Here is an 18,149-nt window from a genome sequence, read left to right as displayed (position 1 = left end):
CTAAGCAGAAGAATCTCCTGGTGCTCTCAGCCCTTTCCGGCAGGGCCTCAACACATGAAAGGGCCTCAAGCCTTTCTAATGCAGATCCAGGGGTCTGCAAGGCTTTGATGGGGAAGAAAGGAAGGTGGCTGCTGTTGAGTATTAATACATTTCCACTTACAAAGGGCCAGGCCCACCTATCGCTTTGTTGGTACTCCAAGTAGGAAAAGGATGATGTAGCGCCCTTTCCCCAAGGCAGGCTCCTCTTGCCACACCAGGTACAGCCTCCACTTCCTGGCAGGGGCCCTGGCCTGCAGCCTTCTTGCCGCACCCATATGGGGAGTTGACTCTGTTCACTTGGGGCCATGGTTTCGAGGGCCTTGCCTTGGGCACCTTGTCATGGCTGCAGCTGGTGACCAAGGCATAAGACTGGAGGATCTTGGAGCTGGGATCTCACGTCTCTCAAATTGCAACGTGAGATGGAAGGTTATGGGGCACCTCGTTTTGTGGGCTACTACCTCAGCTCTTAGGCTTCCCCTTGCACCTCCGACTCCTCCACCCTCCCAACCCTGCTCTCCAGCCCAGGCCCTGGACTTGCAAGGTCTTGTGTTACCTCTGCTCAGTCTCTGGCCCAGAATGCCTACTCCATTTCCATGCTCTGCAACTGCCCTTCCTGTTGGGCTACAGTCTCCCAACTACACCCCTGTCCCAGCCCTTTACTGATTTCAGATCTCTGAGTCACAACAGACTTGAGTAGACACCAGCCAGGTTGGAGAGCTAACTGGGAACCAGAGACCCTATCTGGAGGACTCCATGACAGCATAGGAGGTAAACCAGAGGGGACACTAGCTCTATCCACAATAGGAAGGACCCCAGCCTGGGGTCTAGAAGGCACTGGTTGGGCGACACCCCAGGGATCTGTAGAACCAGTTAGGGAGGCAAGGTGAGCAATAATGTTGGTATGGGTGGGAGAATGACGGGCAAGCGACCCTTAGTGGGTGTTGACAGGACAAGAGGGAATAAGGGGTTCGGGAACCGGAAAAGGAATACCATGAGTATCGTGTTCTTGAGACTTATGCTACGTCTCAGAAGGTAGTCTGGTTGCAGCGTGTCCCGGCTCCTCTCAGAAGGCAACCCAGTTGTGTGTCCTAGCTTCCAAAGAGTAGCTGGTAGTATGGATTTGGGGTGCAGGTTCTCAGCTCTGCCAACTCAGGGCTGAGCAGCTCAGAGGACAGCACTTGCCAAAGTCTCTTGGGACCATTCTGGAGCGAGGCCAGGCCTAGACTCCATCCCTCCTGAGTCATCTGCCTCTAGCCGCAGCTGATCTCTGCACCCACGCACCTCTGAACTTGGAAAGTTAATGGGGAGCACAAAGAGGCAGCGTGTCAGTCTGGTGAGGATGTGGGCCTGCACTTCCCTAGAATGTGTTAGAGTGAGTGTCCTGCTGGGTAGCGGGAAAGACTGAGGCCAGGCTCCTGACTCCCTGCGGTCACTTCTAGTTGATGCTCTCTGGATAGCAACCTAGATGGGGAGGGGCAAAGGCCTCTTCCTCAGTCCGGTTAAAGATAGCCATATCCCCAAAACCAGCAGAGAGGAGGGAGAGCTGGTCCCACTCCTGCTGCCTTCTACCAGGCCAGCAAATTCATCTCTGCCTGTGCCCACACAGACCCAGGCTATCCTCTGCTTGGACTGTTTGTCCTTCCACCCTGATCCTGTGCCATCCGAATCCTAGCCAACCAACCCCCTGCATGAGCTTTCCTCAGCTCCCAGCCACATGTGACTCCTGAGTCTGACTCAGCCCCACATCTGGTGAGTCCAGAGAGCCAAGCCTTTCTGTCTGTGGCTGTCATGTTCTTCTGAGACAATGTATTCTATTTCTATGCCATGGAGATTCTTGTCTCATACTCCTTGGACCTCAGAGCACTTTAGGATGTGGCTGGGTACTTTGCAGAGAGCGGGCTCCGGCTGCTCAGCCACAGGCTTGGCCTGTTCTCAGCTCTGTCTGCCTGAGCCATGTGATCAAAGGAAGTCGCTGTGTCTCTCCAATCTTTGGGCTCTTTCCCTGTAGTGGGGTAGCCACAGTTCTTCAGCGGGAACCTCGGTAGGCCTGAGAGGTATGGGGGAGGATGCTGCAAGGCCCCAGCACAAACTGAGGCATACATCTGTTGATTGAAGGCCCTTCCCCAGTCCTCCAGGACCAACCTTGGACACCCCTGATCTTTCACAGTTATGCACAGGAGAGTGGCAAACTGAACACAGTTCTCTGGTGGCACTGGGGACAACCGTCAAGAGTTAAGAGAGCTGCAGGCTCCTGGGAATACCATGGGTCCTGGGTTGTTCAACTTTCGGGATTGTGGTGTGCGGTCCTTAACATTCATTTTTTTGCTGGTGGCTCATGGAAAGTTTGGCTTTTTTAGCTTCAGGCCACTCCTTCCAAGGCCTGAGTTCTCAATGACACTGGTCCTGCCCTGCAAAGGCGTCCAGGGACGTCTGCCCACAGCATGTTCTTGGCCTGCCTCCCCCTGTCTCCGCCTGACTTCCTGTAACCCTGGACTTCTCTCCAAGGGACTGGGCAGCAGTCCGCCCCCTCAATCCTGATCCTCGGGGAGGCCTCCTCCCAGCACCCTCATCCAGGCTTGTTTTTGTTAGGCAGAGAGGAAAAAAAAAAACATTTTTTCCATTAATGTCCACAGCATCTGTAAGCACTGGCCCCTAGAGGATTGCTGTACGCAGGAGCCAAGGCAGAGCGACATGGTCCGAGTCACATCCTGGCCCTGCAAGCCTGAGAATCTGCTACTTCATGTTTCCAAATCCCAGACCCCTCCAGTGTAAAATGGAGAGCTCCTTTCCCTTTTGCAAGAGATTAAATGTGATATTGTTAGGTCCCTAGACTACACTTAAAAAAAAAAATCATCAAAGTGCCTAACACAAAAATGAATACAAAGAGACCTGGTAGGTAAGATTATGCAGGCAAGAAACAGTCTCATCTTCTACTTCCAGTTAGCCTGGGGAGGAGGAGGTCAGGGACTCACAATTCTGAAGGCTGGAACAAGCTATCAGGCCCAGGACATACCAGTACTGTGACAGCAGACCTCAGTGTTCCCATCTGTAAATCATGTAAGTTGTAGAGGAATCATGGACTCTCTACCAAGGGGGAGACAGGAACAAAAGAGACCTGGCTGCCCTTATCCATCCTGTAGGCCTTCTGCTGAATACCACTGCGTGGACTCCCTTCTTTGCCTCTTGGGAAGGAAATGTCATCTCTTCTCCCCACTAGGCTGAATGATTAGGAGCCCTGACAGTTCTTCCAGTGAACTGGACAGAATAACCCTGCCAAGCCAGCAGGATGCCAGTAGACTGCAGTCCATAGACAGAACACTTGCCTAGCATGTATAAGGCCCTGAGTTCAAACCCTAATACAACCTAAAATGAGGCATGATGGTGCATGCTTGCAATCCTAGCACTCAGGAGGTTGGAGGCAGGAAGATCAAAAGTTCAGGGTCATTGGGTATGAAACAAGTTAGAGGCTAGCCTGGGCTACATGAGAGCCTCTCTCTCAAAAGAAAAAAAAAATCTGATCCCACACTTTGCCTTGGCCTTTAGTCTGCTATGGCAGTCAGGGTCCTAAAGAGCTTTGGGGCTCAGGAATTTGAGGCAGGGGAGGGTCCTGTCATCAAAATCTTCCTTCTGAGCCCGGGGGTCAGAGGAGATGAAGCGGGTAGCCTTGGGTAGGTGGTCGCATAATGACATCTTAAGTCATCCAGCACAACATTGGGGACTGAGAGCAGGCAATCAGTGCAGAGCCAGGGGTTTGTAAAACCATTGCTACCTGGGTCCCTGCTCAGTCTAATAGATCTTACTCCCCAAGAGTAGGACCTGATACACACTTACATCTAGAGGATTCTGTGAGTGAATCTGCAGCAGCCAACCCAAGTCCCACAGTTTAGAACCACAGGTTCAAAGATCATTCTTAAAATTTATTTATTTTATGTGCCTTGGTGTTTTGCCTGCATGTACGCCTGTGTGAGGGTGTCAGATCCCCCAGAACTGGAGTTACGGACAGTTGTGAGCTGCCATGTGGGTACTTGGAATTGAACCGCAGTCCTCTGGAAGAACAGTCAGTGCTCCCAATGGCTGAGCCCTCTCTCCAGATCCCCAGAGTCATGCTTATAATGAGAAATCCATGCTATAATGGAGGATCCAGAGAGGAGCTATGACTCCCCAAGAGCCATACTAGGAGAGGACAATAGTCTCCACCCCTTTTCTCCTGAGTGACAGGACAATCTCCCTCTAGCTCCCTCCGCCCCTCTACCTAGGTCTGGGAAGTGAGGTGTCTGGGTTAGACTTCCCTGAAGGAAGTGGCCTCTGGGACCTTGGTAGTCCAGGTGGGGAAATGGAGAAGGAAAAGGAAAGAAGCCATTCCCAACAGGGTTGGTATCTGTTCCGTCTCTTCCTGAGTAAGCACCCCCAGAACCCACAAGGGGGTGTTTTCTGAAGGATTTACACCCCAGGCCTGGGGAGGCCATTTCCAATGCTGGGGACCCACGTATGTCCTGGAATGGCACAACCATGTCTCAGGAGGTTCAGGGTTCCCTTGGCCCTCTCCTGCTTCCGGTCCCCACCACTTCCTCCTAAGCCTGCTTCCCACACTCACAGGCTTCCAGGTTATCAGCTCCTCTTGTCTCTAGACTTCCCTCCCATCCATCCTGTGAAGTGTCCTCACACAGCCTCCCAAGCCTCAAGTCACGCCTCTCTTCTCTCCTCCAGCTCCAGGTCTAGCCTCCACCCTGCCTGTCTTGAGTCTTGGCTCTTGTAGTCCGACACAGCGTCAGGGATTCTTGGAAAACAGGAACTAGTTCAAGCTCATTTTCAAGTCTTCTTGAGGTTCCAGCCTGGCTCCAGCACAGCCCCCAAAACGTCTGCATTTGCTGTGGCTCAGGGTCCAACTTACCTCCCCCAACCCGAGCCCCATTGGTTGGCTCCTCTTACCCCTCAGACTCAGTCTCTTTATTCATGTGTAGCCCTGAGCTGAGGATTGAGAGAATTCAAGTAAAACAGATGGGACATGTGGGGACTTGGTCAGCACCTGGTAAGTGATGGCCATTGCTGTTACAGATTGATGGAGTGATACATCTCTGCTTGAATCATGTCTGTGTGTCTTTAATCCCAGCAACATGCTTACCAGGGTTGGCTCCATACAAGAATGGCAATGCCTACCACATGTGTCCTGAATGGGGACTTGCTGCCCTGCCTGCTTTCGAGAAGCACATGAATTTAGGGACACTTGTTTAGGCCTATGGGTGAGATAGGTAGAGGGCATTGTGAGAGCCTGGGACCTAACCAAGTGTTTGGAAACCACGGAGTAGACAATAAAGGTGAAGTTGAAAGGGGACCGAGAGTCAGAAGGTGGCAAGCTTCTCAGACCTCCACCTACTATTTGCTGATGCCCAGAGTCGGAAAGGCCAGGACTGAGGAACAGGGATCCCTAGAGGATCTAAAAGTTGGTTGAGTTTTGGCTCAGAGTTCCCAAGCAGCTCTCTGAGTCTTGCAGTCTTCCTCGCTCCCCAAAACTGTTGTAACGAGGGCAAGCGCTGTGAAAACACACTGTGAACTGTAGCATTACATGCTCTTGTGAACTGAAAACACAGTTCTAATCTGAGCTGGTACACTTTGAGAGTTCAAAAGCTCTCTTGAGATCAACTGGACCCGCCCAGACCACGCCTTGACACACGCCTGTAACCCACTCATGTTCTGCCACCTGCTGGTGAGAATCTGCAATGGCAGCTTACATAAGCTCCCAAGTCTCTCTGCACTGCCCAGGTGCCCTGAGCGATGAATGCAGAGCTGAGATCCTATTTGTGTGCTCTCATGCTCTTCTGAGCCTTAGTCTGTACTCTCACTGTAGAGACCCTTAGCTGTGTGCAAAGGGCACATTTCTCTTAGAAGTAATTTCCCTTTCGTTACCCCAAATATCATCCGTAAGGACAGACCTGGAAAGCAGTTGATACAGGGACTTTGGGGCACCAGTAGAAGGAAGGACCACAGTTTAAGAGGATGCCATTAGACAATCCCCCTGGCCCCATGAAACCTGAGCCTTTGTGGGAAGAAGGATTGTGGCTTAGGATGGCTGATTCATTTGGTTTGCGTGAGACTGTCTTAGTTTGTTTGGGTTTTGTTTTTTTGTTTTTGTTTTTGTTTTTCAAGACAGGGGTTCTCTGTGTAACCTTAGCTGTCCTGGAACTCACTCTGTAGACCAGGCTGGCCTCAAACTCATAGACTCCCCCTGCCTCTGCCTCCAGGGTGCTGGGATTAAAGCCATGCACCACCATGCCCGGCTGATTGTCCTAGTTATAGGACCAAAAAGCTCGTGTCAACATCTGGGACAGTCCCAATCTAACCAGATGCATTTGCTGGTCTTTGCTGTGAGCAGAGGGCTGGGGGCAGCACTGGTACACTGCCACACCAGCCCGGCTGTGCTGAAGGTGAGTGGTGTGGCCACAGAGAAATGCCCTGTAGTCCATGGTGGCTCTCATGGGCTTCCTGCTGTCCTGGCACTAGACTCTCTAGACTACATTTGTAATCTGGAGCCCTTCCCTCCTCTTAGCTCATCGTCACATGGCTCATTAGGGACTCTGAAGCTTAGGGATTGTCTGTGAGGTCATGCAGAAGGAAAAGTATGGACAACCTGTCTTATTGTCCAAGGGAAACTGAGGCCCTAACAGAAGATGAACCTTGACCTGTCGGCCCCTCAGAGAGACTTGAGTTCTTGGCTGCTTGTGACAATCCATACCCACCCCCCTAATTCTTGTTAAGGGTACCCCAAATGCCCAAAAGGAAGCAGACTCCATCCTTGGTCCTAAGGGTGCAAGTGTGTGGTCCAGACAATTGCGTAATGACCGGCTCACCCTTGAGCATGTGATCCAACTTATTTCAATCCGTCTGAAAAACTGACTGGGACTTTTATTTTGCAGCAGGGGAGACTTGGACCAAAAACATCTCCTAGTTCAAGAAGACATGGAGTCACATAAATTTGTAGCTATTTATTGCACTGAAAACACCAAGAATAAAACAGACATCTCTTCTCCCCCGCCCCCCCCCCCCCCCCCCCCCCAGTAGCAGAAAGTTTGAGCAGTGGTCATTCAAGTTCACAGCCACGTATTAAAAAAGAAAGAAAGAGAGAGAGAGAGAGAGAGAGAGAGAGAGAGAGAGAAAGAGAGAACTGAAACAAAACCCTAAACAGATAGTAACAAAGAAACCAGCACAGGAGCCTAGCAAACATATTCCCCCAAGGGTCTCCCTTTGAAGGGGGCCAGGAAGCCCCGGGGCAGGATTTGAGCTATGGCACATAAGGCTGGAGATGCTTTTCCTATAACCCTGACCAGAGCCTGAGTTTTGATTTGCCTTTTCTTTTTTTCTTTCTTCTTCTTTTTCTTTCTTTCTTTCTTTTTGCATCTAGAGGGTATTTGGGAGGAGCATGGAGCTTGTCTGGTGAGCGTGGGCTCTCGGCAGTTTTTTTTTCTGCCGGTCCCCTGCCTGCCACCTTGGAGTGTCCCAAGGTCTACACCAGTTGGCTGCCCACCCACAGGAGCGGCCTCTGCAGAGTGGGCCGTCTCAGACCGGGGTAGGAATCTGCCTCCACTTCTCCCACATGTGGAGAGGCACAGAGTGGACAGGGGGCATGTTAGCCAACGGAAGGCAGGGCACAGACGTCTTCTGGTTGGGGAAACTGAGGCCCCATGAGGGGCAAAAGACTCACCCAAAGCAGCGACTGGAATCAAAGCCACCAAAGTCCCCAAACACTTCTTTCCCCTGAAGTCCATTGCTGGCAAGCAACAGACGGGCACCAAAGAGGAAAATGAGGGGCAGGTAGGGAAATGGACGGGGACCGGTCAGGCCTGGCACATAAGTGGGCCAGCCAGTGACCAACCCAGCAGGCTCTCCTAAGTGAGGTGGGCTTCATGTCACCATCTTGTTTGACCCTCCATCAAGCTGGGTAGGAACACTGATGGAGAAACTGAGGCTTGACGTAGGGATTAGATCTTACTTGGTAATTGCAGCATCCCCTGGCAAAGGCCACACCCTCCTTTACCTTTGGCTGGGGATGGCTGGGGACAATGGGTTCGCTGGGCCTTATGAAGAAGCCTGGTTCTGAGGCAGGGCCAGGGCCCATGCCTGGGCCTGGGGCAGCAGTGTCTCTACCGAGGGCAGAGGACTACAGTGGGGTGGCTTAGACAACAGAGCCATTCTTCTGCCCTGCACGTGTCCCTGGGCAGCAGGACTTGAGAGAAGAGCCCAGCACATAGCTCACTACGTGAGGGGAAGGGGAACACCAGAAAGTTCTGGGTTAAACATCCCTTCCGCTTCTGCTCCAGTCAACCCTCAGAAAAGCTGAGAGGATCGATGCTGTCTCCAAACCCCTGGACACACGGCTCTCCCTCCCCTAGAATCCTCCAGAGGGGACAGTGTCTCATGCTGGTGGGACACGGCCACACGGAGACCAAAAGCACAGAGAGGCAGCAACGTAATTCCAAGTTGGACATTGAGAATACAACCTCGGATGTTAGTGTTATTATTATATTATTTTGTCCAAAACATGTCGTTTGATTTTGCTGAGTGTTTTTCTTCTTTTTTTTTTTTGTTTTTGTTTTTGTTTTTTCAACATACTTACTGCATATAAAGTCATGCAAAGAAGACAGTGCAGACAGGAGATCCCCATGGACGAGACACAGCATTCCATATCAGAGCCAAGAAGAGGGAGAGAGAGGAAGAAAAAGGAAGGGAGAGAAGAGAAGGAGGGAGGGAGGGGGGGGAGGGAGGGAGGGCAGGCGGGCGGGCGCACTAGGGCCCGCCCAAGTTCAGCGTGAAGTAGGAAAATAAGTTTCTGGTGCTCTGTTTCGTCCAAGTTAAGAGAAGCAATGAGGGTGCGTGCTCAGGAGGTAGTGAGGGATGGGGTGAGGGGATGGCACAAAGATACAGGGAAAGACTTCCTGGGAAGCTCAGTAGTGAGGACTCCAGTTCCAGACATGTCAAGTCTGATCTTCCCATCCTGGTGACCTCCCCAGCCCTGACTCACTCGCTGTAAGTTAGTCATGCTGGCCCTGGGAGAAATCCTGTCAGCTGACCACGGGGACCAGAATGGAAGGAAACTGTGCTCCCTGGGGGGTGAGGCCACCTCAGAAAGGAATCTCCCACCACCCCACCCCCAAAAAATCTGGAACAGAGTAAAAACTTCCCCTCACCCCTCTTCCTACCCACTTCCCAACCCGATCCAACTCTTGAGGTCTAGTTATACATAAATATCCATTAACGCGAAATCCATTTACGAAATACACAGAAGTTTGGCTGTAAAAAGGCATGCGTCCAAGTAGAAGGGATACCTAAATGTTGCTTGCTTGCTTTGCCCCTGAAACACCATCGAATTTCCTCTCAGACCGAAGAAGCTGGAATTCTCCAAGGACGTTTGGAGGGCAGAATGGGAAGGGGAACGCTGGAGGCGATCTTCACAGAAGGGCTGAGCCAGTCAGGGGGGCGCCTGAAGGGGGAGGGCCTACCCCCTCCCCCACAGCGGATGGGCTGGTCAACGCAGGGCCAGTATAGATGAGGACAGCAGTTCTAGGCAGGGGCTCCTGGCGTTGGCTCCTCTCTTACTCTCCCCCATAAAGAGTTGGCTTGGAAATTGAGGGGCTCATCCGTGCTTCCCTGGGGACCCCAGAAGAGGAGGGATCGAAGATAGGGGGCACACTTGCCTTCTTCTTCCTCCCTTCCCAGTAAACACACAGGCCTCCTCACCTACAGCCAAAGCTAGGCCAAGCCAACAACAGCCCGAAGAAGGTCCCCACTGGAGCGGGAGAGGGAGAGGCGGAGCCGGGAAGAGCTGGCCATTTGCTTTGATGCTGTGATGGCTTTTGTGAAGGAGCGGATTTTCATGATGCGGGTGCAGGAGGTGACAATAGGGTGATATGACAAGGAGAATTCCAACAAAATCCAAGAGAGGACCAGCAGCCACATTCCACGGACAAAGACTGGATCTCTGCGATGCGACAACGCAGGGACCCCGGCCTGGTCCTTCAACTGTAAGACACGGTAAGCCCACCGCCTTAGACACCGTCAACGCGGCCTCCCAGGATTTCCGCCCAGCTCCCCCACCCCCTACCCTCTCCCCAGGATCTGCAGAGCCACAGCCTCTTGTCGCCACCCTCTCTGTAGCTACTCAGAGGCAGAAGGCAGCAGCCTGCTCCCTGGGGCATGCCCCGCTGCCCCCACCCCTACCCCGCACCAGGTCAACACCCTTAACTCCCCCTAGCGGCGCAGGAAGAAAGGATTCTTACTGGGGCAGGACGGAGGGTGCCCCGGATCTGTGGAAGTGGACAATCTGCCATTTGCCATCTCTGCGGTGCCAAACACGGGTCTCCTCTGACTGGGCCGTGCGGGGGATGCCACCGGCATCCAGGTACTGCGTGATGCGGATGTAGGCGATGCACGCTGACTCGTCACCCATCAGGTGGATGTGGGGGTTCAGGATGGTGGTGTGCACGGGCTTGCTGTTCCGGGACCACACTGGAGGCAGGGATGGAAGGGGCTGAGGCAATGCAACCCAGGGGGACTTCCTGCCTCGTTCCATTGCGCTCAGCTTCCAGCTTTGCTTTCCAGGGAGAAGACACCTCTGCCTGACTCATACGCAGTAGGGGAATCTCTGGGACAGGGACCAGCTACCCGAGAGTCAAGGCAGAACTGTTATGGAACCTAGGTAACAGGATACCACCTCCCAGATAAGGTACAACGGACTTCAGACATGCCAAACTGCTCAAACACAGGGGCAGTGGGATTTTAGAATTAGTGTCGTCTTGTACACACAAAAGCACGAAGCCAAGCCCAGACAATTTACTGAACCAGGTAATGTTGCTTTTTCTTGAACACAGATGCACACTGGGACCAGGTCAGCACTTAAATGATAGAGGCTGAGCTAGATATAAGATGCTGATGGCAACCAAGCCACTTCCTCTGGGTCAGGGAGACAGTAGGGAGTGATGGGGACTGTGTCCAATAGGACACCTTGTCCCATCTAGAGGGCACCCTGCCCACAGCTCCTCTGGGTACCATGTGTTTCACACCTTATTGCTCAAGAGAGTCTGGAAATCTCTCTGGATTTCCATATGGAAAGCCTTCACTTTTTTGTTGTTGTTGTTTTGTTTTTTGTTTTTTGTTTTTCGAGACAGGGTTTCTCTGTGAAGCTTTGCACCTTTCCTGGAACTCGCTTTGTAGACCAGGCTGGTCTTGAACTCACAGAGATCCACCTGCCTCTGCCTCCCGAGTGCTGGGATTAAAGACGTGCGCCACCACCACCTGGCAAGCCTTCACTTTTAACTGTTGTTCTATTATTCAAATGTAACACAGCCTGTAAACCAGATGAAATGTCTGTAATCTGGACAGGCCCCACCCTGTCTTTATCAACTCTATTGCCATCTACTGAATTATAGAAACAGAGGAAATGGAATTGTAGATTCATCGAACCTTCAGCGTTGGGGGATTGTGTTAGTCATCATGGCGTGAGGTCATAGAACTTTCTAGGGCAAGAGGGACACGGGAAGACTTTGTTGTCATAACAACTAAGCAGAGTGCCCAGAAATGGCTCCCACTGCCATTCTCAACATCACTGTAGTATTCTGGAAGAAGCCCTCAAGTTGTTCATCAAGATGTAAAACAAAGGCACAGAAGACAGTGACCCAGGGGCAGACAGAGGCCATCGGGTTCTCACTGTGACAAGAACCCTTGTGTCCTCCCCTAGGGTAGCCTGAACATTGGTTCCAACTGTGTGAGCAGCTAGCCTCCAATGTGCAGTCTTCGACACTACCCAAGATGCCCCAGTTTGAGACTGTGTAACACCAGTATGTCTTCTCCATCCTCACAGTCTGATTCTATGACCCAACACAATTTGCAAACCACATATCCCCTGGAAAATGTAAGCTGTCTTTTTTTTTTTCTTTTCCTAGACTGGGAAAAAGGACCTAATGGCACTCACCCTTTAGTACTGTAATCACTGTGTTCCCCGGGCCTTCAATAAGCAAGTCTCAAACAATAACAGATTCAGAATTTTGAGCTCTCAGGCACAGAAAATGTAAATTTTTAAAATAATCTTAGAGCAGTGGTTCTCAAACTGTGGGTTATGACCCTTTGCATCAACTGACCCTTTCACAGGGGTCGCCTGAGACCAGTAGAAAACACAGATATTTACATTACGATTCACAACAACTGACAAAATTACAGTTATGGCCGGGCAGTGGTGGCGCATGCCTTTAATCCCAGCACTCGGGAGGCAGAGCCAGGCAGATCTCTGTGCGTTCGAGGCCAGCCTGGGCTACCAAGTGAGTTCCAGGAAAGGCACAAAGCTACACAGAGAAACCCTATCTTGAAAAACAAAAACAAACAAAAAAAATTTACAGTTATGAAGTAGTAACAAAAATAATTTTATGGTTGGGAGTCACCACAACGTGAGGAACTGTATTAAAGGATCGCAGCATTAGGAAGGTTGAGAACCACTGCTTTAGAAGCTAAGGGTCACCAAGTTTCCCTTTTCCAAAGTGCATGAGACTTCCCTAAATGTTCCTGAATATGATGCATGAGGCTGGAGGCAACGTGTCCATTAATATGCATGGAAAATGAATCCAAAACCACTATCTGACTTGGTTGAAGCTGTCAATTTCTGGGGGGAGGGGGCAGGGGAACCGCAGAAGACAAGCTCACAGTGGTTGGATTAGGACCATCCATGTCCATTCCAAAAGGAACCAACATCTTAGCATTGGTAGTGGTGGGGGACAAGCTTTGCCATTGTTGATCATGGCTGGAATCCCAGGGACTCTAACATAGCATGGTGATACCCTCCTCATGGACAAGGTGGGAGACAGGGCCAGATGCTGGGAAGGGCAGGCAGAGGAAGGAAGCTCTGCAGGGCTGAGAGGCTGTACTGGGTCACATCCCTGTGAGTCTTCCTTACAAGTGAGCACAGGGTTAAGCACAGGGTCTAGGAGCCAGTGCTGAGAGAGCGCCTGCTGCTTGAGCAGACCAGAAACATGGACTTCCTTCTGCCTTCGGATCCACTGGTGGTGGTCCCTGCACCTTAGGAGTGGAACCTTAACCTGGTCTCTGCCCGGCCCTGTGGAGGCTAGAGGACCGAAACAGGGAAACAGCACCCCCAAAGGACAGAGGTATAATGACAACCCCGGTGATTTCCCCCAACCGTGGGGAGCTGTGCACAGGATGAGAGGGCCCAAGGTCCAGCTTCCTCTCTTAAAAGAATTCAGTCTCCATCACTCAGCATGGAGGATCCTGTCTGATACTGTAAGGAAATGTAGCTTCTTTCTCTCTTTTTTTTTTTTTTAAAGAGGGAATACTTGGAACCCCTGTACTCCATAAAATACAACTAGAGGGGTGCAAGCCCGGAGGTGGGGAGTCCTGCTGCTATGTTGACAGAATGGGCCTGTCAGCAAAAGAAAAGGGCACCAGATGGAGACAGAGCTAAGTCTGCAGCTTGCTTTGTGGATTCTTCTGGACAAGTCACTTCCCCTCTCTTGGCCATAGTGGAAACGTCTTCTGGATAACAGAACAGTGCTTCACCTTGAGTCTCCCAACACCACCTGCGCTTTGTTTTTGACACCATATGTAAACAGCATCTGTGCTTATTTCACAAAATGACTGTCCTGGTTAGCTTCATAATGTGTTTACTTATTTTTAGGATTTTATTTTTATGTGTCTGTGTGCTTGATGTGGGCAAGGTATGTGTGGGGCGGTGGGGGGGGGTAGTATGTGCACAGGAATGCAATGGCCCATGGAAGCCAACAGAGGGCGTAAGATCGTCTGGAGCTGGGATTCTAGGCAGTTATGACGTGACATGGGTACTGGGAACTGAACCCAGGTCCTCTGCGAGAGCCAGTGCACACACCTAAGCTCTGAGCCAACTCTCCAGCCCTAATGTGGTTATTTCCAATAAAACTTTCCAGCATTATCATTAGTGGACAGTTGGCTGCACAGCATAAACAAGGAACAGGAAGTCCAGTGAAGGGAAAATAGTTAGAGCACTCTTGCCTGCAAGGCATCTGAGCCCTCGCTGCCCTTTGAAAAAAAGAGGGAAATTAGGAACTGTCAGAGAGGTATGAGCTGAGTCCTTCTCTGCCTGAGCACTCCAGGAGGAGGGCTTTCTTGCTATTTAAATCAATGCTATATGTGGTGCCTAAAAATACCAGAAAGCGTGCGTGTGGTCTGCGCCGGTGGTTTGGAGGTAGGTTCACTAGACCACCCCTGAGGTCCATCCTTCATATCCTAGCCTTGGCTCGGTCCCTGTCTGACCCCTGGCCTGGGTAAGAAGACACAGACAAGCAGGAAGCTCACTGGCTCAGGCCCAGGCTCAGCACCCTGCCCACCCTGGTTGCAAGCTTCTGAGACCTCTCCTGCAGAGGAGAGGCCCAGGAAGGACAGACATGCAGGACAGAGACCTGGACAAACAGGCAGGGCACAGCAGTGTGAAATCTCTGGCCCTCCCTACCTATAAGGTTATATGCATCATAGCCCAGGAGCCATTGTGTCAGCAACTGGGCCCCTGAGATGGCCCCAAGCCTCCAGATGACCTGGCGTGAGTTAGTAAAGGTTCCCTGTCTATAAATGGGAAAAAAGACTCTCCACATAACTCTCCCAGGCTAGAAGGCAGGAAGGGGCTAGGGAGGTTTATCATAGGTGTCTTTGGTCTTTGGGGACCCACCCTGGCTTCACCCCGGCCTCAGCCACAAGAGGGACAGCTGGTAGTCCAGCTGGCAATCAATGGAGAGGGAACCAAGAAGGTACCCACCCCTGTCCACATGGGATCTTCCTCTTCACTGGCTCCTGAGCTGCCCCTGAGGCCCTGCCCGTCACCCTGCTGTGCCATCCAGCAGGACATGGAAGGAGAGCAGACAACAGGCAGAGAGAAGGGATTGCTCACGGTTTTCAAAATAGAATCGATGAAAGTCCAGGCCCTCGACCAGGTTCCCCAGGGCCTCAGGTTCGAAGGCTGTCATTCCAGGGTCACACATCTTCCTGGAGGAAGGAAGCCAGAGGAAAGAGGGGTCTGAGAAGATGACCTTCTCGTCACCCCGTTGGAGGGTGAGCTGGAGAATGGAAATGGCCACATCTTCCTTGAGGGATCAACAAAGGAGGAGTTAACACACTGTGGAGCAGGACAGGTGGGTGCCAGCTACACCCACGAAGCCCAAGTTCAGGTCTCAGTTCTACAACTTACTAATGATAAGGTCCCCAGCATGTGTGTTTCCCTCTGGGAACAAGAGTACCAGGAGGGGGTGAGGCGTCATGCTGTACAGCCTGCTCTTTATTCTCCACACTGTACCCCACTCCCCGGCAGTGACCCAAAGGGGCTTTTCCTAACTTGTCTCTTGGGGTACAGGAGTGAGGTGCCTTTTCCTTTACATAAACGGACCTCAGCTCCCCAAGTCAGGTGTGTACATGAAGGAGGTGCATTTTACTAATTTGGACAAAATGACCCTAGGGCTGGAGGAACACCCTGACTGTTTCCTCTGCTATAAATGAGGAAAAAGAGCCTTAAAGAAGATGATGTCCCTTAGGCTGGAGTGATGGCTCAGTGGTTAAAGGCGCTGGTTGTTCTTCCAGAGGACCTGGGTTCGATGGTAGCTCACAATCATCTGTGACTCCAGGTCCTCTTCTGGCCTCTACGGGTACCAGACACGTATGTGGTACATAGACATACATGCAGGCAAAATGCCCATACACGTAAAATAATAAAATTTTAAGAAGATGATATCATGGGTTGGGGATTTAGCTCAGTGGAAGAGCGCTTGTCTGGCAAGCACAAGGCCCTGGGTTCGATCCTCAGCTTTTAAAAAAAAAAAAAATGATATCAAAGAGGAAGCAGAGAATATGGCAGGGGAGGCCCCCCAGGAAAAGGAAGCTGTGTGTTTTCAGCTGACTGCCCCTTCCAGCTGTCAGTCTTTTGGTGTGACTGCAAGGCAGGGGCAGGACACAAATGGGGAGCCATTTACACAGCTGGAGGATCTTTTGAGGTACAACATAAACCCCTGTGACCATAGCGAAAAAGCTAGGGTCAGGAAATGTCCCTGCATAGGCTAAGCTTCCTGTCCACTTTAGAACTGGGAATCTCAGAAGGGGACATCAGGCTGGGCCTTGCCTGAGGTGGACAAAGCTTTTTTGTGCAGCCCTGCGGCAGAAACTTCATTAACGGGGTGTCTGGGTCCTCTGCACCCATGAAGGACTTGAAGGCTATCTGCTCTAAGGATATCGTACATATGTAGAAACTGAGACTCAGAGAGATGAACGGGCTAATTCAGGAGCAAGGCAGGCTACAATTCCAGGGCACCACAGGCCCCAAGGCAAGTTTCAAAGCCTAGAGTAGGCTGATAGCATAGCCTGTAACTTTATAGAGGGAGAAAGTTTTCCCATGACACCCAGAAAGGCCACCTCACTGGCTCTTTGTTCCCTGGCTGTGGTTCTTCAGAGTCACCGACCTGATACATCCTGGCTTAGCATCTCTAGAACTACCCAAAAGACTAGTCTGCTTCCATGCCTTATGCAACACCCTGCTACACTCTGGCGCGCACACACACCTGTGCGCATTCCTTGAGAATATACTTGTAACTTGTGCACATACAAGTACATGTACAAGCGTGTGCGTGCGTGTGTGTGTGTGTGTGTGTGTGTGTGTGTGTGTGTGTACATATTATGTGAGGACCCTGGGCTTCACATATGCCTCTCAAGCACCTTGTTCCTCCAGAGACAGCCAATGACTTGCCAATGACTGAATTTAGTTCCCATGGTTAGAATGCACTTTGCAGCTTCCGGTGAACTGAGATCACGCCAGCCAGGCTGTTCCCACCTCACATTAACCCCACAGGCAAGGGTCACTCTGTCTTGGTTGGAAGCTTCTGCCCACCAAAAAAGCAGGTGTGGGGTTGCCAGGTCCAGACCCCATCAGCCCTGGTCAAAATGCCAACGCCTATACCCAGAACATCTAATCTCTCTGGGCCAGGCAGAAAGACCAGCAAATGTGTGGTGACCACTAGGAGGCGTTGAAGCCCAGTTTATGCCCAAAGCCGCCCTTCCAAGGGCTGGAGCCGGTGTGTGAGCAAAGGATATTCTGTTTCAGACTGTGTGCCTCGTTCCCCAGAGGGTTTAAGGTTTGCTCACTCTTGCTCATTGATGGTGAACACCCTTTGGGTCCCTGCCCATTCCTGCTCAGTTGAAGTCAAAGACCTGTGGAGATCCAGGGGATGGACCCACTGGGCAGGATGGAGAAGGGTCTGCCTCCATTCCCTTCTTCCCACGTTAGGGCACAGACCACTTTTCTTTGGGGGCGGAAAACAAAAGCAGCTTTATTGGAGCTCCTCCTGGGACCAGACTGGAGGGAAGAGGAACAGGTAGCGTCACGAGCACCAGGTGCAGACCAGAAAGGACGGAGCTCCATCTCATTCATTCGCCACACATGCAGAGAGTGAGTCGGTTCAGAAACCCCCGGTTAGCACCCCCGGAACCCCATCCAGGCAGGACATGCAGAATGAGCCTGGCTGACTCACGTGTAGGACTCAAAATCTCCATTGCTTATGGCTTCAATCAGCTGCTCTGTCACTTTGATAATTTCCTGTTTGCGCACTGTAAGGTAGGAGAGGATACAAATAATAACAGCGACAGTCACGAAGGGCCAAGTACCAGCTTCCGAGTCCCCAGCAGGCTCTGTGGCGGCGACCCTGACACTGTGTACAGATGATCTCAATCAACCTTCTGTTATCCCTGGGAGAGAGAGATCATTAGCCCCATTTCCCACAGGAGACTGAGGCTGAAGGTGGGGGAAATGTCGTTCCCTGAGCTACAAAAGGCCGAGGCGTTGCCTGGGCTGCCAGCCTTGACCTCCAAACACCATGGTGGACGTTCAGACTCTGGGTCTTGTTTGAAGCCAGGTTTTGACTCCAAAATAGCCATCTTGATTTGCCGTGTGAATCAAAACAATGCTACACGTTGCATGATGACTGGCAAGTCACAAACCAGGGGTCCCCCACAGGCAAACATGGGGTCACAAAGGAAAGTCTTTGAGGTCACTCCTCATCCCTTGTGTTATCTGGGTAGTTTTTGCTCAGTTTGAGTGACTGTAAGATTCAGGC

General features: G+C 51.5%; 1 protein-coding gene across 3 annotated transcripts in view; it reads right to left on the bottom strand.

Annotated features, from left to right (window-relative positions):
- Positions 1-8,595: 8,595 nt before the first annotated feature.
- Positions 8,596-18,149, bottom strand: part of Camk2a (calcium/calmodulin dependent protein kinase II alpha) — a 62,965-nt gene continuing 53,411 nt past the window's right edge. For 2 of the 3 annotated variants that reach the window (XM_036204576.1, XM_036204577.1), the window contains 4 exons: positions 17,568-17,643; positions 14,948-15,042; positions 10,308-10,536; positions 8,596-10,050 (listed from right to left, as the gene is read on the bottom strand). In XM_036204576.1, coding sequence (XP_036060469.1) covers positions 10,047-10,050; positions 10,308-10,536; positions 14,948-15,042; positions 17,568-17,643 — 404 coding nt within the window. In that variant the 3' untranslated portion in view covers positions 8,596-10,046. Of the gene's footprint in view, positions 10,051-10,303; positions 10,537-14,947; positions 15,043-17,567; positions 17,644-18,149 lie in introns of those variants that run through there. The other variant, XM_036204578.1, reaches the window with a different exon arrangement.

This window comes from Onychomys torridus, chromosome 13 (assembly GCF_903995425.1).
Source record: "Onychomys torridus chromosome 13, mOncTor1.1, whole genome shotgun sequence".
NCBI lineage: Eukaryota > Metazoa > Chordata > Mammalia > Rodentia > Cricetidae > Onychomys > Onychomys torridus.
The sequence above is the reverse complement of the archived record's forward strand: the minus strand, read 5'-3'. Positions and strand labels throughout refer to the sequence as shown.